Raw genomic sequence first — 23,792 nt, 5'->3', positions numbered from 1 at the left:
GGTGCCAGCTTTACTGCAAAAGGCAAGCTTTGCACGTTTTGAAACAGATGTTCAGATGTAAACTGTAGCACACGCTTTACTTTCCTAGGGTAAGTAACAAAGAACCATTACTGGGTAGCTTAAAACAACAGAGATTTATTCTGTCACCGTTGTGGAGGCCGGAAGTCTGAAATCAAGGTGTCAGTGGAGCTATTCCCTCTCTGAAGGCTCTAGGGAAGAACCTGTTCTGTGCTTAGCTTCTGGTGTTGCCGGCAATCCTTTGGTGTTCCTTGGCTGTAGCTGCATCATTTCAATTTCTGCCTCTGCTATCACATGATGGCATTCTGTCTGTGTGTCTATGTCTCTTTCTTAGAAGGACACCAGTCATATCGGCTTAGGGTTCACCCTAATTCATTATGACCTCATGTTAACTTGATACATTTGCAGAGATCATATTTCTAAATAAAGTCACATCCACAGGTGTTGGGGGCTAAGACTTCAACATACTTTGGAGGGGCAGAGCACAGTTCAACCATAATAGCATACCATGTTTTGATCTTTGAGTGTATTCCTAAAATTCATTAAAATTCCTCTTTTTTTCTTGTCTAATTTTGATGGCTTTGGTTTTAAGTATCTTTTTTTCTCCTTTACAGAGAAAATGGGCTGGGCTTTCTATTGGGCAAGAAATAGAAGGTAGGTATATTTTTTAGCCACCTGATAAAGATTTTCTATGTGATTTTCTCACAGTTATTGAGATCTGTACAATTTTCTATTACTAGTGGTCAGATCTTAAACATTCATTGTATCAGAAGACTGGTTACATCTATGAGAATGGGAAGGAAATAGTTATGGTACCTCTGTTCCTATATCTTTTATGAAGTGTGTGATAAGGTCGTCATAGTTCAAGGCAAGGAAAGCAATTTATGACTTCCAGTTGGGGGCGTGGCGGGGTGGAAAGACTAAGCTGCTAATAGATAATAAGCCAAAGAACTAATAAGCAAAAAGTGGCATTGTCTCAGGCAATGTGGCAAAGTTAGGAAATGGAGTATGAGTCGTCTTTAGTCAGATGATTTTATGTCAACTTCATGGATACAGTAGGGGAAGGAAAGAAAATGCAAGTGTAATTAAACCAGCTTTTCTTCTGCTTGTCTTTAAAACTTAAAAAAAAATTGTATTTATAGAAAGGTTGCAAAAATAATACGAAGAATTTCTGTATACTACCTTTACCCAGCTTTACCAATTGTCATATTTTCTTTATCATTCTGGCTCCCTCTCTTCCTCTCTGGGTCTCTGTCTCTCTCTGTACACACACACACACACACACACACACACACACATACACACACACATCTTTTATCCTACTCCTCATTTAGGAACCTGACAACTTGTAATTTTTTCTAAGTTAGATGGAATTTAAACATTGGGGTTATTTTATTTTATTTTATTTTTGAGATGGAGTCTCGCTCTGTTGCCAGGCTGGAGTGCAGTGGCGCAATCTCGGCTCACTGCAACCTCTGCCTCCAGGGTTCAAGCGATTCTCCTGCCTCAGCCTTGCAAGTAACTGGGACTACAAGCACTTGCCACCACACCCGGCTAATTTTTGTATTTTTAGTAGAGATGGGGTTTCACCATGTTGGCCAGGCTGATCTCGATCTCTTGACCTCGTGATCCACCTGCCTTGACCTCCCAGAGTGGTGGGATTACAGATGTGAGCCACCGCGCCCAGCCAACATTGGGGTTATTTTTAGTTAGCTTTTTCTTTGTGGAAGTATGAACACTTGTTAAATTTAATGAGAAAATGGGGTAGTATGTAGCTTAGGTTTCTAATTTTCATAAATTAATTTTTCTAAATATGAGGCTAAGAGTACTTAAAACTTTGAATCTAGATATTTTCTATTGTGACAAGATACAGAAATTCAAGATTATAAATTTTGATGAGTTGAGAAATGTGTTTTGCGGTTTAAGTTATAAAAGCATTCTTCTGCTAACAGAAATGCTTATCTGGATTGTAAAGTCAGATCTTTAAAGAAGTGGCTCAAACAGACTTACTAAGCAAAATTGTAAAACCCAGTGATAGGTGGGACTAAAGTGGAGTAAGCTTGAGGGAAGGTAGGGTTTTGGGGCCCAAGTGATGTGGATGTTGTAGCCATAAAGATAGAAAACTGGTTTGGTTTAAGTAGTGATGTAGACCAAGATAGGATAGGAGGTGTGGTTTGAAGGAGTGCTCAAGTATTCTGGAATGGGAGTTCCGTAAGGTGAAACATTTTAGTCAAATCAGTGATTTTAGTCTGAGGGAATCTTCTGGAGGAATCATTTAGTCGGTCTTCTTTCCATCTGGCAATGCCATATTTTAAGTGTTACAGGCTAATGTTTTGACCACTATATATACACCTATTATTGTAAAGTCCAAGTTTATTCAAAGAACTGGATACACTTATTTTTTGCTTATAAAATCTTTCTTATTAGTCTTTTATATTAAATTACTATTAGCCATAAAATAAGAAAACATTCTCAATCTTCTTTGATCCAGGATGAAATCTTCAGGACTCTTGTCCCTTTGGGACTGACCATGGTGCTGACTGTGGTGCTGCCTGGGATACTGTCCATGGTGCTGCCCATAGCACTTGAAATTGTAACAGTTTGGTCTTTTCTATTTAGGAACATTGGCCTTAAATTAAAATGCATTTGAAAACTACAGTCAGCTCTCCCTCTCCCTCTCCCTCTCCCTCTCCCTCTCCCTTTCCCTCTCCCTCTCCCTCTCCCTCTCCATCTCCATCTCCCTCTCCCCTTTCCACGGGCTCCCTCTCCCTCTCCCCTTTCCACGGTCTCCCTCTCCCTCTCCCCTTTCCACGGTCTCCCTCTCATGCCGAGCCAAAGCTGGACTGCGCTGCTGCCATCTCGGCTCACTGCAGCCTCCCTGCCTGATTCTCCTGCCTCAGCCTGCCGAGTGCCTGCGATTGCAGGCGCGCGCCGCCACGCCTGACTTGTTTTCGAATTTTTTTGGTCGAGACGGGGTTTCGCTGTGTTGGCCGGGCTGGTCTCCAGCTCCTAACCGTGAGTGATCCGCCAGCCTCGGCCTCCCAAGGTGCCGGGATTGCAGACGGAGTCTCGTTAATGAGACTCGTTAACTGAGACGGAGTCTCAGTGCTCAATGGCGCCCAGGCTGGAGTGCAGTGGTGTGATCTCGGCTCGCTACAACCTCCACCTCCCAGCCGCCTGCCTTGGCCCCCCAAAGTGCGGAGATTGCAGCCTCTGCCCGGCTGCCACCCCGTCTGGGAAGTGAGGAGCGTCTCTGCCTGGCCGCCCATCGTCTGGGATGTGAGGAGCCCCTCTGCCTGGCTGCCCAGTCTGGAAAGTGAGGAGCGTCTCTGCCCGGCCGCCATCCCACCTGGGAAGTGAGGAGTGCCTCTTCCCGGCTGCCATCCCATCTAGGAAGTGAGGAGCGTCTCTGCTCGGCCACCCATCGTCTGAGATGTGGGGAGCGCCTCTGCCCGGCCGCGACCCCGTCTGGGAGGTGAAGAGCGTCTCTGCCTGGCCGCCCCGTCTGAGAAATGAGGAGCGCCTCGGCCTGGCCGCGACCCCGTCTGGGAGGTGAAGAGCATGTCTGCCTGGCCGCCCCCTCTGAGAAGTGAGGAGCCCCTCCGCCCGGCGTTAGCCCCGTCTGAGAAGTGAGGAGCCCCTCCGCCCGGCTGCCACCCCATCTGGGAAGTGAGGAGCGTCTCCGCCCGGCAGCCACCCCGTCTGGGAGGGAGGTGGGGGTCAGCCCCCGCCAGGCCAGCCACCCCGTCCGGGAGGTGAGGGGCGCCTCTGCCCGGCCGCCCCCACTGGGAAGTGAGGAGCCCCTCTGCCCGGCCACCACCCCGTCTGGGAGGTGTACCCAACAGCTCATTGAGAACGGGCCATGATGACAATGGCGGTTTTGTGGAATAGAAAAGGGGGCAAGGTGGGGAAAAGATTGAGAAATCGGAAGGTTGCTGTGTCTGTGTAGAAAGAAGTAGATATGGGAGACTTTTCATTTTGTTCTGTACTAAGAAAAATTCTTCTGCCTTGGGATCCTGTTGATCTATGACCTTACCCCCAACCCTGTGCTCTCTGAAACATGTGCCGTGTCCACTCAGGGTTAAATGGATTAAGGGCGGTGCAAGATGTGCTTTGTTAAACAGATGCTTGAAGACAGCATGCTCGTTAAGAGTCATCACCACTCCCTAATCTCAAGTACCCAGGGACACAAACACTCTGCCTAGGAAAACCAGAGACCTTTGTTCACTTGTTTGTCTGCTGACCTTCCCTCCACTACTGTCCTATGACCCTGCCAAATCCCCCTCTGCGAGAAACACCCAAGAATGATCAATAAAAAAAATAAAATAAAATAAAAAAAGAAAACTACAGTCAGTACATTACTACAGTCAGTAGTAATTATATTTTTATTTATTTATTTTTGAGATGGAATCTCTCTCTGTCGCTGAGGCTGGGGTGCAGTGGCATGATCTCAGCTCACTGCAACCTCCTCCTCCCCAGTTCAAGCAATTCTGCTGCCTCAGCCTACTGAGTAGCTGGCATTAGAGGCATGTGCCACCACACCTGGCTAATTTTTGTATTTTTAGTAGACAAGGGGTTTTGCCATGTTGGCCAGGCTGGTATCGAACTCCTGACCTCAAATGATCCACCTACCTCAGCCTCCCAAAATGCTGGGATTACAGGCATGAGCCACCACGCCTGGCCAATATTTTAAATATACTTATTCAAATTTCTCAGTATGAAGATGACATGAATATATGTATATACACCCATATATATGCATTATGATATTATGATATTGTTTTGGTGTCTTTAATGCACAAAATGGTATTATACTGTACAAACCTTTCTGCAGTAGACTTTTGTCACTCAATATTATGTTTCCAAGGGCCATCCATCTTTTTTTGAGATGGAGTTTCGCTCTTGTTGCCCAGGCTGGAGTACAGTGGTGTGATCTTGGCTCACTACAACCTCTCCTCCCAGGTTCAAGCAATTCTCCTGCCTCAGCCATCTGAGTAGCTGGGATTACAAGCACTCACCCCCACGCTGGCTAATATTTTCTATTTTTATTAGAGATGGGGTTTCACCATGTTGACCAGGCTGGTCTTGAACTCCTGACCTCTGGTGATCCACCCACTTCAGCCTCCCAAAGTACTGGGATTACAGGTGTGAGCCACCACGCCTGGCCAGGCCGTCCATCTTTAATAAATATACATAAAGTTGGGTTTTTTTTGTTTGTTTGTTTGTTTTTTTTTGTTTTGTTTTTTTGACAGGGTCTCACTTGGCTGGAGTGCAGTGGTGCAGTCGTGGCTCACTGCAGCCTCAGTACCTGGCTAATTTTTAAATTTTGTGTAGAGATAGGGTTTCACTGTGTTGCCCAGTCTGGTCTCTAAATCTTGGACTTAAGTGATCTTCCCTCCTTAGCCTCCCAAAGTGCTGGGATTGCAGGTGTGAGCCACCGTGCCTGGCCAAGTTTTAATTTCAATAAAAATTGCTGTAAAGTATTCTACGTTATGAATATACTACATTTTATTCATTGTTCTCCTACTGATAAACATTTTTCAATGTTTAAGTACTATAAATAATGCTGCAATGAACCTCCCTGTAGATGTGTTGTTAGACAAATGTTCTAGCATCTTTCTGGGACAGACATCTAGAAATGGAATTGCTGAATCATCATATTCATTTTTACATTAATATTTCAACCTATAAATGTTTTCAAACTACATGAGGGAAACAACTAAGCTCTTTTGCCTATCAAAGTTACTCAGCATATAACCTGTACTTTCTAGGATTTTTTTTTTTTTTTTTTTGAGACAGAGTTTCACTCTTGTTGCCCAGGCTGGAGTGCAATGGTGCGATCTTGGCTCACTGCAGCCTCGCCTCTCAGGTTCAAGCGATTCTCCTGCCTCAGCCTCCTGAGTAGCTGGGATTACAGGCATGCACCACTGCGCCCGGCTAATTTTGTAGTTTTTAGTAGAGACGGGGTTTCTCCACGTTTGTCAGGCTGGTCTCGAATTCCTGACCTCAGGTGATCTGCCCAACTCAGCCTCCCAAAGTGCTGGGATTACAGGCGTGAGCCACCGCGCCTGGCCTTTCTAGGAAATATTAAGAAGGAGCAAGCCATCCAGAATTGGAGACAGGAGAGTATTCTGAAACTTTTAGCCAAAATTTGAACTTATTATTTGATCTTCAGTGAGTTTTATGTTCCTTCCTCAGGCTTTGTTATTTTGCTTTTGAAGTAGTTAAAATATGTATATGTCCCCCTTTAAATACAGAAATCTGATTATACAAACAATTTCATTTAAAGAGTTTACAGAAAATCGGCCGATCGCGGTGGCTCACGCCTGTAATCCCAGCACTTTGGGAGGCCAAGGCAGGCAGATCACTTGAGGTCAGGAGTTCGAGACCAGCCTGGCCAACATAGTGAAATCCTGTCTCTACTAAAAATACAAAAATTCGCTGGGCATGGTGGTGTGCGTCCATAATCCCAGCTACTTGGGAGGCTGAGGCATGAGAATCACTTGAACCCGGGAGGTGGAGGTTGCGGTGAGTTGAGATCGTGCCACTGCACTCCAGCCTGGGTGGCAGAGCAAGACTCTGTCTCAAATATAAAATAAGAGTTTACAGAAAATCCTTGTACATAACTCAAGGGTCTAGAATTTAAGAAATAAGTTTAGAACAGAATTTAGAGTGTGAAACGACCATAAAGACTTATCTAGTTCAGTCTTGATTTATAGATGTGACAAATCAAGGCACAGACAACTTAAATTATTTACTTGGATTCTTCTGATTGCTAGCAGAATCTGTTGAAACACACATACTCAAAGTCCCTTTGAAGAGAACAGCTTTGTTTGTAAACCACTAGAATCTTTGCAACAGATGTTTAATACTGCACAGTGACTTCTTTTGTTTACCTCTTGCTATTTGACCTCAGTAACTCACAGAAATGCCATGCCTGTTGTTCAAAGCAAGTGTGAAAAAACAGTCTTTTTTTATAACCTGCTTTTGTGGTGAGAACTGTAGAAGCTCACTTACCCAATGTGACTTGGACTGGTAATTAAGTGAAAAGTTGGTTAAAGGCTTTTTCTTGGAGGTGTGGTCCATGGATTGGAGTTCTGTATTATCTTTTGTGCATACACTTTACCCATAATTTCCAGGTGGATTTCTTTGAAATGGCTGGAGAACTTAGACTTTGTAGAGCATCTGAGAGTGCCAAAACCTCTTGGATTTTTGTAGAGTTCACTCCCAACCTTTTCTAATTTTAATGCTTATACCTAGTTAGCAGTATTTTTTTTTCTAGAAGAAACACTTCATTTAAAAAATTTTCCCAAAGCTTTCAACTTATAATATCTATTCTAGAATGTCAAAGTCATTGTAATAACAGTTCAACAACCAGGCCTTCAGAAGTTTTTATACTATTTAATTATATTTCATAATTAACTGTAACGAGTGTAACTAGCACAGACAGATACCAGAATGAACTTGGTTGACCCATGATGTGTAGCAACTCCTGTCTACAAGCTCTGAGCGTTAGGCAAACCATAGGCTGATGGGTATATGTTGGAGGGATAAAAGTTGGTCAGCTTTCTGATGACTCAGCTCAGTGGAGGTTGCTTAAGAGAGCTGCTACTGTATCCTTAAGGGGCCATTGGTAAATTTTAGGACAAGTATCTTCAGGGAACCTAAAGGGAAAATAAATGTGTGTGTGTGTGTGTGTGTGTGTGTGTGTGTGTGTGTGTGTGTGAAGCCTTATTGAAGAGTAGCAATAGACTCTTTCTTACTAGGCGTAATCAAGTTGCCCTCCTGGGGAGACTCAAATGCAAAAATCCTCTTGAACTTTTCTGGGTAGCCTACTCTACTCTTTCCTAATAGTACCACTACAGTATACAGCACTGTAAAATTTTTTGCTTTAAACGTTTGTTTATAAACTGGCATTTATAAGTATACTTTTTGAGCTGATTTAAGAATCAAGTTTTTTTTTTCTAGGGAAATGCTTCTTTGTAATTATCTGTCACTAGCAAAATTTGTTTTAACATATTTTTCTAAAAATATGATATGTAAACTGTGTTGTAGTTGTACAATTAAAGGTTTTTGGTCGAACAGTTATTACATGATGTAAAATTATGTGTAACACTTTAATATTTAAATTTATTACATTGTAACCTAAAATTCATTTTAAAACTTTTTATGTGGCTTGAACAGGAATTTTCTTACCCAAAGCTTTGTATGTATGCTTTATTGCCTCCTTTGTTATTAGCATGGAGACCATGGGTTTTCTGTTATTGCTGTTTCATTTAAACAGTTCATGAATATATTAAGCACCTGAAAGAAACTGTTAGATGCTGTTAATATGAAGAGGAGTTAAAAACCTCGTCCTTGCCCTTATCTACATGTGTACATGTAGAACTTATTGTAGTTCCCTAGATGTAGCAGGTGCTCGGGAAACATTTTTGTAGTAGTAAAAAAGAAATGTCAAACTCTAACTTGCTCTGGAGCAAATTCCGCTAGTAAACATTGTTTTTCAAGCTTCTTTTTTTTGCCTTGCGTCCTACTTTCTTAGGCCAAAATAATTCATCCACATCCCACCTTAGCTGTTTTTTTGTGTCAAACAAAAATCTTATTTGGAAATAGCATGTTACGCCAACTGTGTTGGGGCATCCCATACTGTATTGCATTAAATGAGGAGAAAGATGCAGAGGCCATGTGGGGAGGATTGTGATCCTGATGAGAGTGGGATGAGGGATAACAACAGAGAGACTGCCGTTCAATATTTCTTTCTTTCTTTTTTTTTGAGACGGAGTCTGGCTCTGTTGCCCTAGGCTGGAGTGCAGTGGCGTCATCTCGGCTCACTGCAAGCTCCGCCTGCCAGGTTCACGCCATTCTCCTGCCTCAGCCTCCCAAGAAGCTGGGACTACAGGCGCCTGCCACCACGCCCGGCTAATTTTTTGTATTTTTAGTAGAGACGGGGTTTCACTGTGTTAGCCAGGATGGTCTCGATCTCCTGACCTCGTGATCCGCCCGCCTCGGCCTCCCAGCGTGCTGGGATTACAGGAGTGAGCCACCGCGCCTGGCCTGCCATTCAATATTTCTAATTAATTCAGATGGGGAAGAAAATCTCTAGTGACTATTATTTTTTAAACCTGTACCTGTGTGTCCCTCCAGTGAAGGCCATTTAAACCCCATTTTTGGTGAAGTAGTTTATGATTCATTTATGTGAAACTTTTAGTTACTAGAAACACTACAGGTATTTTGTACTCCTGTGATTTTTAAAAAAATGCTTCTTTTTTTCCCCTAGTCTCCTTATATACATTTGACAAAGCCAAACAGTGTATTGGCACAATGACCATCGAGATTGATTTCCTGCAGAAAAAAAGCATTGACTCCAACCCTTATGACACCGACAAGATGGCAGCAGAATTTATTCAGCAATTCAACAACCAGGCCTTCTCAGTGGGACAACAGGTAGTTTTTAATTTTCTTTCATTCCTTTAACTTTATAGGTATTCTAATTTCTGCAGTTGTCCAAAATTAATTCCACCTTTTAAAAAGTGAGAGGGGCTTTGCGTATCAACTCGTATATCCAAGGTGAGTGATAAAAGTGAGGGAGATGTATTTACTGAACTTCAAGTAGTCTGTTCAGAAAAATTCTAAAGTAGCTTTTAGATTAAAATGTCATGTATAATTATAGCAGCTTTTCCCTCAGCAAATTTGGGAACCCTGTGGACATATATATCTGAAATTCCTTTTTATATCATAGGACATTTGTTTTGCCTCTGGAATGTCTGTCTCTTTCACTAATATAGTTCTGTAGAAAATGTAGCTCTTGGCCAGACATGGTGGCTCATGCCTGTAATCCCAACACTTTGGGAGACTGAGTTGGGAGGATCGTTTGAGCCCAGGAGCTCAAGATCAGCTTGGGCAACAAAGTGAGACCCTGTCTCTACAAAAAATTTTTTAAAAGTAGCTGCGTGTAGTGGTCTCAACTACTCAAGAGGCTGAGGTAGGAGGACGGCTTGAGCCTGGGAGGTTGAGGCTGCAGTGAGCCATGATTGTGCCACGGCACTCCAGCCTGGGTGACAGATTGAGATTGTCTCAAAAAAAAAAAAAGTTCTTATTTTGGTTATGGGCTTATTTGAGAATCTTAAAAAACTGAATTCCTGCTAGATAGGAAAAGGATATAGTACATTATTTTAAAAAGAGTACTAGAATTGGAATGAACCTCAAGAGATTACCTTATGTAACTCCACATATACAAATGAGGAATTTTATTTTTTTATTTTTTAAAATTTTATTTATTTATTCATTTATTTTTTGAGATGGTGTGTTACCCTGTCATCCAGGCTGGAGTGCAGCGGCACCATCTCAGCTCACTGCAACCTCCGCTTTCTGGGTTCAAGTGATTTTCCTGCCTCTGCCTCCCGAGTAGCTGGGATAACAGGCATGCGCCACCACACCCGACTAATTTTGTACTTTTAGTAGAGATGGGGTTTCACCATGTTAATCAAGCTAGTCTCCAACTCATGAGCTCAGGTGATCCATCCGCCTTGACCTCCCGAAGTGCTGAGATTACAGGCATGAGCCACCATGCCCAACCATTTTTTTTTGTATTTTTAGTAGAGATGGGGTTTTACCATGTTGGCCAGGCTGGTCCTGACCTCAAGTGATCCTCCCACCTCGGCCTCCCAAAGTGCTGGGATTACAGGTGTGAGCCATCACACCTGGCCAAATGAGGAATTTAAGATCTAAAGAAGGTAAATGGTATGCCCATGGCTACACAGCTAAGGGACATAGTTGAGATAAGAATTAATTAAACACATATTTGATAGTACCTAGTGCCTAGTACCAGTCACTGTTTTAGACACTGCAGATCGGCAGTGAACAAAATAGATATGATCCCTACTGTCATAGAACTTACTTTCTAGTTGAAGAAAACAGAAAATAAGACAGGAATACCATGTACAGTTAGGTCTCTGATGAAAGTAGATCAGGACAATTCACCAGAGAGCTATTGCAGTGCTGTTGTGTATTGGATGACCAAAATTGTGCTCAGATTGCCTAGCTAAACTTGATGGTTTTTACCTTTGCTTTTAGTTTTAGTATCCTAATAGAAAATGTTTAGGAGAATGTTTAATAGAAAATGCTTTGGTATTTATAATAATTTAAAACTCAGTAGCATGTAGAAGTCAGTAAATCCATGAAAGAGAATCTTTCGTAATTCAGAGAAGAAGTAAATATCTTACTCCAGATCACTGTCCTTACTGTTTCTTCTCATTTGTGGTATCTCGTAGTAGCAGAATGGACAGACAGCCCAACCTGTAATATTTACCATTATACCCCAGCACGTAGAAGACGACCAAACTTTTAGAAGGGACTCAGCAAAGATTTGGTAAATGAGTAATTGAGCATTCAGAAGCTGTCTCTGCACTTGTAGGGCAAGCATTTTGTACTAGTGATAGAAAAGCAGGAATTGTAGAGTCACAGACCTAGGGTTGACTCCTGGCGCTCTCATTTACTGTGACTTTGAGCCTTGTTGCATAGCCTGTTTCTGCATCTCAGCTTCCTCACTAGTAAAATGGAGTCGTAGTTTCTGCTTCCAAGAGTGTTTGTGAATATTATATAACTGGCTGTAGTGTTTGAATAAAATACTAAGAAACTTTATTCTTTGTTAGAAATAGTAAATGTGGTACTCTTGAATTACTTTAGGTGGCACTCTGACATTTAAATTAGATATTTTTTATCCATGTGGAAGAAATTTTAAACATGAGTTTTGCAGTCACTTTGTAAACACTGATCGTAAGTGCTAATTCCCTTTTCTTCATTGGCTATGAGTAGTTTGAGGAGCAGATTGGAGAGGAGTATATAAGATAAACTGGTTTTCTGCATTTGAAAAACATTGGTGATGATCTGAGGATCAAACCATTATATTATGAAGTGATTTTTCTCCCCTTACCTCTTTTCTACATAGCTTGTCTTTAGCTTCAATGAAAAGCTTTTTGGCTTACTGGTGAAGGACATTGAAGCCATGGATCCTAGCATCCTGAAGGGAGAGCCTGCGACAGGGAAAAGGCAGAAGGTAGCTTTTATTTCTGATCATCTTTACTAGATCATCTTATAATGTAATTTGTGCAGATTGATTATAATTTTCCTATCTGTTGCTTAGTGATTTTTTTCATATTGTGTACCCTTTTAAGATAGTAGGGAGAAAAAATTGCTTTCATAGCCATCATTGTTATTAAAATATAGCTTAAAATGTATTTATTTGCAGACCTAATATTAATGTAAAATGTAGACATATATGTACATATAATTTGCTTGAATGCAGGTATTTATTGTAAATAAATAATAAGAAACGCATTATTGGAAAGATATAGGCATGGAAATAAGGCATGTAAGAATTGTAGAAGAAAGTTATGAGAAAAGTAAAAGTAGCTCAGATGATAGTCTGGAAGGTTTGCTTTGCCCAGAGAGACCTCATTTCCCCCTCACTTTTGGCCTTGCTTTGAGAAGTCCAGAAGTTTGCTATTAGACTACTAATTATTGTCTTTCTATACAGATTGAAGTAGGACTGGTTGTTGGAAACAGTCAAGTTGCATTTGAAAAAGCAGAAAATTCGTCACTTAATCTTATTGGTAAGATTTACAGTTTTTAGAAGATTTGAAATGAAGTGGGCCTATTTCTATATGTAACTCAACTACAGTGATTTCCAAATGGGGAAAGGAAAGAGGGGCATCTCTCTTGAGAGAGTTTATCACAGAAGCATGGGGTATTTCCTGTTGGTCAGTTTGCTGATGAAAACGTTTAAAACCTTCATCTGGATCAACTTTGTCCAATAGAAATAGAGTGTGAGCCACATGTGTAATTTTTAATTTCCTAGAAATCGCACTAAAATAAGAAACAAATTAATTTTTTAACTTTTAATTTTGAGATAATTTTAGGTTCACAGATTTGCAGAAATAGCTCAGAGAATTTCTGTATGCCCTTTACCAGCTTACCCTGATGTTAATGTCTTATTTGACATTTTCAAAAGTACAGTGATAAGAAATGAACATGGTTTCATTTCTGCTAACTAAACTACAGATTTTATTGAGATTTCACCAGTTTTTCCATTGTGTCCTTTTCTGTTCCAAGATCTAATTTAGGATCCCATATTGCATTTAGTTGTTCTGTCTTTTGAGTTTTCTTCAGTCACTGACAGTTCCTCAGACTTTGTCTTTTATGACTTTGAGAACTGGTCAGTTATTTTGTAGAATGCCCCTCACTTGGTTTTGTGTTAAATGAGATAGCATCATCATTTCTTTTAGTGATTAAGTGATGAATGTGCAGGTCAAGTCTTCCCAGCAGATTCATGGTTCAGTCCTACTCTTGTACTCTAGCCCAATTTTTGTCATATTAAAACAATGCAGCTTATTCTCTGAGAATAGTAACTCACCAGAATAATATGACATTAACTGGGCATTAATTCTTATTTTTGGTTGATTTAACTATGTTGATGTCTACCCTACTAGAGAGTAGAGGGTTTTCATTGGTTGCACATCATCATGTCCAGGGTCACTTAACAGTCTTTGAGTGCGTGGCCTTTATTTCCTGGTCCACACATTACCATTCCCCCTTATTGTTTTTTGTTAATTATAAAATATTTTATTTATAAAATATGGATAGGCATTCGAAAACAACTCACACACTGTAAAATTTGGTTCTGTTTTCATAGTTTTGTAATTTGCTTTTTTTGCTTAGCGTGTTTCAAACATCTTAAATATACACCTATAACATGATTTTTAATGCCTGTATGTCATTTTATGAAGGTAGGATGTATTTTCATGTTATTGATCTAGTACATTTATGAAGTGATTTCTTTGTATTTTATTTTTGTGTACCTTTTGTTAAGATATCCCAAGGGAGTTGCATAACTTTCATAGGTATTTCTAAGTAATCCATGGGAAAAAAATTGTGTAGTTAATTGGCATTCAGTAAATTTTGCCCACAAGAGGGCAGTAGAGTGTAAGAAAAAAATATTTTTCATCGCTTTCCAAAGGAAATCTTAAGGCCTCAAAACTCTAACCATAAAATTATCATCTAGTATAAACTTTTAAAAAGAGTTACTTTATTTTTAATTGACAAATAATAATTGTATATATTTATAGGGTACAATTTGATATTTTAATACATGTATACATTGTAGAATGATCAAATCAGGCTAATTAACGTATCACCTCAAATATTTAGCATTTCTTAGGATAAACTTTTTTTAATGTGACATTTTCTTCCCTGGTTTTATAAAAACCATATTATTACTTTATTTTTTGTTTATAATAGAGCATACTAAGGTACTTAATTTATTCTTTGAAATAGTAAATGTGGTTCTCTTGAGTTACTTTAGGTGGCACTCTGACATTTAAGTTAGATAATTTTTGTCCTTGTGAGAATTTTTAAACATGAGTTTTGTAATCATTGAAGTCTTTAGGATGATTTCAGACTTTTGTGTCCAAGTGAAGAGAAAGCAAAGAAGACATCAAACTTGTTCAGTATATTTCCTTAGGCTGAGGGGTTATATGCCCAATTACCTGTATAAGCTTAATCTGGATAAATATATGTATTTTAAAATAAACTTGCGTTAGGAGACTTCAGTGACTGCGAGATTTCAGTTGCATTTCTGCCAGCTAGTGTTGTCTTCATCAGATATGGCATTTCTTCTGATCAACCAAGTTAGTTAATTTAGTTAGATTGAAGGTTAATAAAACTAAGTTTTATGGACTGATACAAATAGACTACAGCATAAGTTTAGCTAGTCATTTTGACAGTGTGTTACCATATATGGAGATCAGACAAAGTAGATAGCATAGCAAAACTTACCCTTCTGACTGTAAAATCAGCTAAGATTATATTGTTCGTTTTGTATATGTAAGGGTAGCTTTTCTTTATTCATTTAGGATGCTCAGGGAGTTCTGTCTGTCTTTTTAGACTTTGTGATAAAGTCCTTGTTTCACATTTGATAATATTCGTTTGACATAGGCAAAGCTAAAACCAAGGAAAATCGCCAATCAATTATCAATCCTGACTGGAACTTTGAAAAAATGGGAATAGGAGGTCTAGACAAGGAATTTTCAGATATTTTCCGACGAGCATTTGCTTCCCGAGTATTTCCTCCAGAGATTGTGGAGCAGATGGGTAAGTTTAAAAAGGAAAATGTTATAAAATCTTGTGTTGTTAAAAAAATTAATGCAATGAAGAATCTCTTTTCAATAGTTTTGAAATTATTTTTCAGACCCATTATTTTTGTCTTTTTCTTTAAAAATGAACAGATAAATTTTCTGAAAAACTTTTATAATACCAGAACTTTTAAAATTACATTTTAATTTTATGGGGAAATCATAGAAATAAGACCCCCCGGCTCCATTTTGTTTATTTATTTATTGAAGAATGCTTTTCTATGGGGCATATTTAGAAACTTCCCCTGACAGTAATAATACTAGTAGTGACTCCATTTTATTTATTTATTTGTGTAAGAATGTTTTTCTATAGGGCATATTTAGAAAGTTCACCTGACTCTAAAGATCACTATGGGTCAGATGTACCCTGCTGAATAATAACTATCTATTAGGCTGTGTGCATTGTTCTGACATTAGCTGCCGTTCCTTTTTATTGTACTGTTGCATTACCCAGTTAGTACATCTTCATACCTAATAAATGGGTACTTGCATATTTTTAAATTAAATAAGTTTGATCCAAAAAGACAAATGCAGGATATACATTGAAGTTTCTATATTGCAGACAAAGAAGTGCACTATTCGTTTACCACTTTCTTCTTGAAGGTTTATTTAATTTATCTGTGTGAAGTGACTTTATTTGCCCAGTGGAAATGCTGTCGTGACTGTTTTCATGTCCATATCATTCGTTGGATTGGAATGTGAGCAACAGAATATCTGAGAAAGGAGTGTATAACGTAACAGCTTCTGGCAGACTATTAGTGTAAAAACAGCATCCAAAAAAATGGAAGGAATATGAATATATTACTCCCCTCATCCCCATCATTCTTTATCTTTAAATTGCTACTGGAAGATAAAAGTATATTTATTATAGTGGGGATAAGAACTGCTTTCTAGGCACTAAGTGCTTGGATTGTATTAGCCTTCTATTGTTGGTAGCCTTTCTGCCTGGTCGCTCACTCTGATAAATTACAGGCACGGCACACACCTGTTCACTGAGTAAAGGTCGAGTTTGGAATTGGATTAAGAGAAAATGACAGAGACCCTCATCACCTGAGTTTTATACACCTTGAAATGGCAATAGCATACTTTTTATCTCAAAGATACAAAGGCCACGTCCATTAAAAGCAGAATTTTAATTGGGAAAATATTTTAAAATGTGGTAGTTCACTATCTTGGTAATGTGTATTTTCGATCAAGACATGAAAATATTGTTTAAGTGTATTTTGGGTAAAAGCAGGGATAAAAAGATGATTCCAGATGTTCTAAGTTATTCTTGTGGAATGTTTTTACTGGTTTTCAGAACTGAGATCTAGTGCAGGAAGAATCTAATGATTCTGTTTCTTTGAACATTTATACTGTTTAGCCAAAAAGTAGAAAAATAACTGCATTGGTAGTAAGCTGTCTCTTTTAATTATAAATGTTTTCTCACTGTTTGGAAGCTATTGAAGATAACAGTTATTCAGATACTAGTTTGCTATTTGTGCATTATCTAGATCCTGCACTTGAAGCTACGCGCAACGTCAGTATGCGTTGGGTAGATAGTGCGTAAAGGAGTTGGACTCACATTGGTCAGTTTGTGACCTTGCCAGCTGTTGGAGAGTTTTAAATTAAATCAGAACAGATTTGGAATTTGTTAGTGAATTTCATCTGTTTCTGATATCCATATTGAAATGAGCTGAATTACAGTAGTATGCTTTTTGTTGTTTTTGATGTGTTTTTTGACTAAGCACTATGGATTTGAATTTTGTGAGTGCCACTGTCCAGAACCTTTTTTATGGATTTATTTTTCTAATATTTTTACACTAATTTAATTAGACAAAAAATGAATTCTATCCTTTTGGAAAAGTTTTTTTTTTTTCTCTTTATGGCTTTTTGCCATCAGGAAGCATTTGTTACCAATTTCATTGAAAAGACAAACTAGTATAAAGCTGTCCTGGCTTTTGAGCTGAATTGAAAAACTTATTTTCTTTATTCTGGATGAAGTTTCTGGGTATCTAAAAAAAAGTAAAGCTCTTCTTTTTTTTTTTTTAATGGTTAAATGGCTGAGAAATAATTCTTTTGTAATGCATGTATAATTCCCTGTCTTCCAATAGAGGCTTCTTTTTTCCTTTGAATTTTGGGGGAATTATATAGTAAAATCCTTTCTTGCACTCCAATTACAGTGTGGTTATAAAGTTCTCCTTAGGCTTTGGTAAAGGTATATAAATAAAAATGGTTATATTTTGACAGAATATAAATAAAATTATACAAATTATTTTTATGCATATTCTGTGTTGTTTTTTTTTGACATGTCAGGTGGGAACAAAATGGATTTTTTTCCCCCACTCTTTGTTAACTAAATAGACAGATCTATATGGTTTGGGGATTCAGCTGGACACTGAGTATGACTGGTTAAATCAGTTCTAATTTTTAAAAAAGATTAGAAAAGAATAATTTATGTAGGTTGTGGGGCTTTTTTGTTTTAAGCAGAAAACTTTACTTTTGGCTTGAGACCAAATTACTGTCTTTACCATGGAGTCTAAAGTGATGTCTACTTCGTAAACAGGAATCTTAACTAAGTGGATTTTTTGCCTATATATCAATTTTCAAATTTACAAAGTGATAAATTTAGAATATTCTTCTCTTCTGTCATTATGTTCATCAGACTGATAATTATGCTTCTAGGTAACAGAGTTCTTTCTTTTTGTCTGTAAAACTTCATGTTGCCTTTTCAAAATTGAAAAATATAGTTTAGCTACGAACAGAATGTTGCTGATGAGATATAGGAGGACTAAAGGACTTAACGAGAGGCACACAATTATGCGGTAAAATTAGGGAACCAATGAGATAATATACATGAAAATAACTGTCATGGAGTTTCCAATCTGTTAGTTTCTCTCTTGAAGGTCTTTCAAATAGGTAGTGTATACCTTAGGCCGGGTGCGGTGGCTCACTCCTGTAATCCCAGCACTTAGGGAAGCCGAGGTGGGCAGATCATGAGGTCAGGAGATCAAGACCATCCTGGCTAACACGGTGAAACCCTGTCTCTACTAAAAACAGAAAAAATTAGCTGGGCGTGGTCGCGGGCGCTTGTAGTCCCGGCTCCTCGGGAGGCTGAGGCAGGAGGATGTGTGAACCCGGGAGGCGGAGCTTGCAGTGAGCCGAGATCGCACCACTGCACTCCAGCCTGGGCGACAGAGCGAGACTGCATCTCAAAAAAAAAAAAAAAAAAAAAAAAAAGAAGATAATGTATGCCTTTCTGCTTTTGTACTTTTGTTATATTTTTGTAGAATTAAAATCAAGGAAACCCTTAAAGGAGAAAGGAAGTCACATAAAGCTCTCTAGACTGAGGGATAAAGGAAAAGGGATTATTTAGGGGAATATCAATTTAGACTTTTGTTTTTGTTATTGTTTTAATCAGAGTAACTGTTGAGTTTTCCCCTTGTCTGAAGCAGTTTGAGCTCACCCAAACCCAAGTGGGGCAGCCCTTCCTTGGAAGTATATGAGAGCAACGAGCGAAGAAAACTAAACCTATACCTTGCACTTAGTAAATACCAAATAGATATTTAGTTAGAATGCCTTCCCACCCCCCACAAAACAGATTTTTAATTAAGAATTACCTTAAATCCATAATTTTATGGGCTAATAGAAGCCACATTTGAGTCCCAGGGTAGAAATGTGAACATCAAAGCTGGTATCTGGAAGTATGGGTGAATAAATTCAACAGCTGATTGCTGTCTTTCAGCATATTCAGGTGTTAACTGAATAGATACTGAATACTTGTGTTCGGACATTTACCACACTTACTCCCCTGTATGCAGTTTTGTGGACAGTGTTCAGGATAAATAAATGATTGATTACCTCAGTTCTCACTGTAGCTATTTTGTTAGCAAAGATAGCGTTTCTGCCAAGAAACTTCATTTTTTCAGCATCCCTGGCAATTCTCTCTAAATTATAAATGTCAAAGCAAAAAAACACATCGTTTTCAATGAACAGTGGAATAATTGTTAAAGAATTAGTCAGCGTCTCTTAATGTAATCCTGGGAATAGGTTCACATCTACCCAAGGAAAGACCTAGAAGGAAAAGGATGTAAAGAGGGAAGACCTCAGCCTCACACTGTCTTTCAGTGGATCTGTGGGGTGTAGATGTTCAGGCCACCTAGTGGGGAGGAAAGCCACTTGTTATGGTCTTGTGCCCCCATTCTTTGAAACTGACACTGTGTTCTTTTTGGTCTCCTTTCCCCAGTGTCTCCCTCTGTAAGCCCATTTTCAATCGTATTTTTAAGGTTTCTTTTGAAATTCAAGAGGAAAGCAACTCTTTTCTGATATCATAAGTGAAATTGTAGTTACTCTATGAAACAACTGCTGAGAAGATAAGGAAACTTTCAATCACACAGACATCTTTCACATGCTAAAAACAGTGCAAATAAAACATAGTGGAAGAAAGGGCACTAAGGTTTTGTGCATGCCATATTTTGGAGAGAGGGAGTTCTTGCTAAGATTAACATAAACACTGACACTCTTAAAATGCATTTTCACACCCCCACTCATGAGGAGAGATTGCATTTTAAATGGGGGTTAAGACATCTAGGCGAACTCCAGGGCTCTGTAAAAGGAACCCTAAGGCTAAAGAGCTTATCTGAAATTTGAAAAAAAGAAAAAAAAAAGAAGCTTTCTGACATTCATCTTTTTTTCTTGTATTAGTCATAACTTGCTTTTCAGCTATATTTTAGGTTTTGAATGCCAACCTGACATCTGTTCAAGTCTGCCTGTAATTTATTAGCAGAGGAAAAGACAGCAGTTGCTCACTAGTTAGAGATGCAAAATTTCTCCCTTCCTGTTCTCCAGTAAGTACTTATAGATGATACCTGGATATGAAGAATGTAATAATTTACTGAAAACTTCAGGTCAGGAAATTTATAAAGATTTTTTTTTAATTAGAAGAATAAAATGGCTTAAGACCATGTGATTTCAAAAATCTCTAGATCAGGATTTAGAGACAAAACATAGACCCTAAAAAATACTTTAGATAACTTTCTATAAATTGTAATTTTTTAACCTTGAATTAATTTTTCCATTGGTTTTAAATTTTTAAGTTAAATGTATATTTGAACAGTAGTTGTGCTTATATCTGAAAGTCAAACTGTATGTAAATTCACCTGGCATTTTGCATTTATAGACAGACTTTAAGAAACAAATCTTTTGGAGAGGTAGTGCTGTCTACAGAGTCACCAAATGGATTAGATTTCCTGGCAACTACAGTTGAGTTACTTACAGATCAACAGTTGGGTCACTACAAAGTTGAGATCTAAGTGTTAACCTGAGTGCCCACCAGTAAGAAACCGGTTAGAGGCAATCTTAAAATGATATAGCTCCAAATGTAGAGACATGTTTGTGTTAATAAAAAATATATAAAAGCAAATGCATTCTAAAAATCTCTAAGGACATACATTAAATTGAAAAAGGGTTTATGGCTGAATGTGGTGGCTCACACCTGTAATCCTAGCACTTTGGGAGGCTGAGATGGGAGGATCACTTGAGCTCAGGAGTTCAAGACCAGTATGGGCAGCATAGTGAGACCTTGTCTCATTTATTTATTTTTTTAATTTAAAAATTTAATTTAAAAATTAAAAAAAGTGTTTACTTCCATGGAAGGGAAGCTAAGATGGGGAATAAAGGGAAAGTTTTGTTCTTTTACTCAATTTTACCTTTATGTCTGAATGTTTTATTGTATTTCTAATGTGTGATTTTAAAAGCCAACAGACAAAAGATAATATCACAGTATGTTTCTTGGGGTGACTCTACCATCAGCATGGAAAGTCAGCAAGAAACAGGTACATCCTTCCGCCTTCATGAAGTTTTCTGTGGAGGAGGAGAGTGCAGGGTAAAAGGCCTGGATTCCAAGGGCTTTGCTGGCAGCCCCTTAGAGGGTAGACAGAACACCTATCCTATTTGGTCAAGAAGAGAAAAAGTTTCTCCATATATAACAAACTGCTTTCCCCCAGAATGTTCTGCATTATAGTAATGGTGTAAGTAGTCTGCCCTTCAAACATGAGAACATTTGCATCCAGGCCTTTAGGCAGCCAAGGCAGCATTAAAGAAGAAAGAGTAGGAGCAGAGCGAGCTGAGGGAGAGCAGAGCTTCTGACATTTGAGGAACTGGGCGTGAATTTGTTTTTAGTCTTCAAAAACCATTCTCTTGAGGAATCAAATTCCCATGACTCCTGAAGTGAAACAGTTGGTGTTTTCTCCTGCGTTACTCCCATACGTAAGTTGGTGATTATAATGAGGGTGGTGGCTAATACTTATATAATGCCAGACGCTGTTCTGTGTGCTTTATTATTGTGTTTATTAATCCTCACAACAACCTTCAGAAGTAGACACTGTATTGTCTCCATATTATAGAGCAGGAATCTCTGTCTCAAAAAGGTGAAGTAATGGGTCCAAGACACACAGCTAGTAAGTAGTAGAGTCAGATTTGAACCCAGGCAGTCGAGCCCCAGATTTCATTTCCTTAACCATTACATGTTATTCTCCCATGAAAGCCCATCGTGTAAAACCATTTTAATGGGCTTTCTAGCTTCACTTTTTTGGGGACCTTTGAAGCAATCATTGAGGCAGCCTTTGTTCTAGCCAAGGGCCAACCATGGCACCATTGAGATTTTGAGCTGGATAATTATTTGGTCTGGGGACTGGGTGTCCTTTGCATTGTAAATAACTAACTTTTCTAGTAATCTGATGTGTTCAAATTGTCATGAGCTCAAGAGACATGAAGATTTGGTGATAGGCTGTAATACCTAATGCCACTTTTTTCATGTGTTTTTTGCCACGTGTTGTAGCAGAATACAGGAAGGAAGGAACTGGTATGGGTGTGTCAGAGAAGCTGTCTTAAACTGTCAACCTGGAGAGGGAACATAAATGTTAAAATTAAATAATCATTAAAAAATTAAGCAACGTAACAAGTGATATCAAAGGCCAGTATTTGATTAAGTGCCAGATGAGCAGTACAATTGATAAGCCCTACAGGAACTGAAAGGGAATCACATCGAGAAGACTTCATAGAAGAGGCAGAGCTTGAGTAAGGCCTTAAATGCTGAGCGGTTTTGGATAGGAGGAGGGAAGGGGATAGTTGTCCATATCCTGGGAAGAGTGACAGACTAAACACGGTATAGACTTCATGACTTAGACCAGTCTAACAGAGCTGTTGTTTGGAAGAAACAGGAAATAGGATTAAAAAGTTAGTTTTGGGTTGGGTTGTGGAAATCTGTGAGGAGATGTGGACTCTTTTTAAAGTACTGTCCCTGTTTAAGCTTCCAGACAGACTCAGAACCTTCCAGACAGACTCAGGTGCTTCTCCTGTGTTTCCCTGCACCTTGTATATACTTAGAATCCAGCTGTGTTCTTAATGTAATTATTCATTTGCATTACACTCCTAAGGCAGAATTTCTTAACCTTGGCACTATTGACATTTTAGGCTGGATAATTCTTAGTTGTAGGGCGCCTGACCTGTGCATCATAGGATGTTAAGCGCCATCCCTGGCCTCTACTTGATGTCAGTACTTCCCTTCCTCACCACTCCGAGCCCCAGTGACGATTAAAAGAAATGTGATGAAACTGTCCTGTGTTGAGAACCATTGCTCAAAGGCCTTTGAAGGCACAACTGTAATGTCTTCTTATCCATGTATTATCAACATCAGGGGTGTTGGGATGTAGGTTGCAGGTCATTGTTGGACCATGAACCACTGTTACCAGTCCACAATAAGACAAATATTGGAAATTAAGAATAAGTAATTACAAATGTTTATAGCAATTTGACATTATCACAATTTTTTAAAAATTATATTTTACAAAAATGTTGGTCTGCAATGGATTGGAAATTTAAAAGGAAAAAAAATACAGCTGGACCTTAGCATACATAGTTTGAGAAGCACTGGCCTATGTAAATATTTGCAAAATGAATGAAATTTTTTGAACAGATGCCTTAGAGAAAAGGTGAGGCGAATAGTCTTAGAGACCAGTAGACTATTGCTGTCCAGTGTGTGGTACTTAGAATCTGGATTGGGGTGAAGGCAACAGGAATGGAATGGGAAGAAAATACATGAAAAAATTGCAGACATGAAACTGGCAGAATTTGGCAATAGTTATTGTGGGTGACAGAATTGGAGGTGAGACTCAGGTCTTGTGAGAAAATGTTGGAAATGAGAAACTCAGGAGAACATAGTTTTGGAAAAGTAGAGAATATCATTGCACATATTTTCAATATCGTGAAAGGAAACTGGAAGCTGAACTGAAGAGAGGAAGAATTACTGGCATTTCAATTTATTGAAGCCTAGCTTCAATCAGTCTGCACATGTTTAGGAAACACACTGTTGACTACTTTTGCTTGAAATACCCTCTTTACTTGGCTTTTCTCACTCCAAGCATTTCTGGTTTTCCTTTTACCTCTCTGGCTGTCTCTTTTCAACCTCTTTTGTGTCCCTTAAAATGTTGGGGTTCCTCAGGAGTCTGTGTTTGACCTATTATTTTTCTCTAATTATTCTCCTCCAAATTAATCACATCTGTTTCATAGCTTCAATTAGTATCTTTATGCTGCTAACTCTCAAATATG

General features: G+C 38.8%; 1 protein-coding gene across 2 annotated transcripts in view; it reads left to right on the top strand.

Moving 5' to 3' along the window:
• The window catches only part of NSF (N-ethylmaleimide sensitive factor, vesicle fusing ATPase), a 168,152-nt gene that overhangs the window by 39,145 nt on the left and 105,215 nt on the right, over nt 1-23,792 (top strand). For both annotated transcript variants that reach the window (XM_031011079.2, XM_055387811.2), the window contains exons 4-8: nt 633-672; nt 9,296-9,462; nt 11,966-12,073; nt 12,554-12,629; nt 15,010-15,165. In XM_031011079.2, the coding sequence (XP_030866939.1) occupies nt 633-672; nt 9,296-9,462; nt 11,966-12,073; nt 12,554-12,629; nt 15,010-15,165 (547 nt within the window). The remainder of the gene's footprint in view (nt 1-632; nt 673-9,295; nt 9,463-11,965; nt 12,074-12,553; nt 12,630-15,009; nt 15,166-23,792) is intronic.

Source organism: Gorilla gorilla, chromosome 4 (assembly GCF_029281585.2).
Source record: "Gorilla gorilla gorilla isolate KB3781 chromosome 4, NHGRI_mGorGor1-v2.1_pri, whole genome shotgun sequence".
Lineage (NCBI taxonomy): Eukaryota > Metazoa > Chordata > Mammalia > Primates > Hominidae > Gorilla > Gorilla gorilla.
The sequence above is the reverse complement of the archived record's forward strand: the minus strand, read 5'-3'. Positions and strand labels throughout refer to the sequence as shown.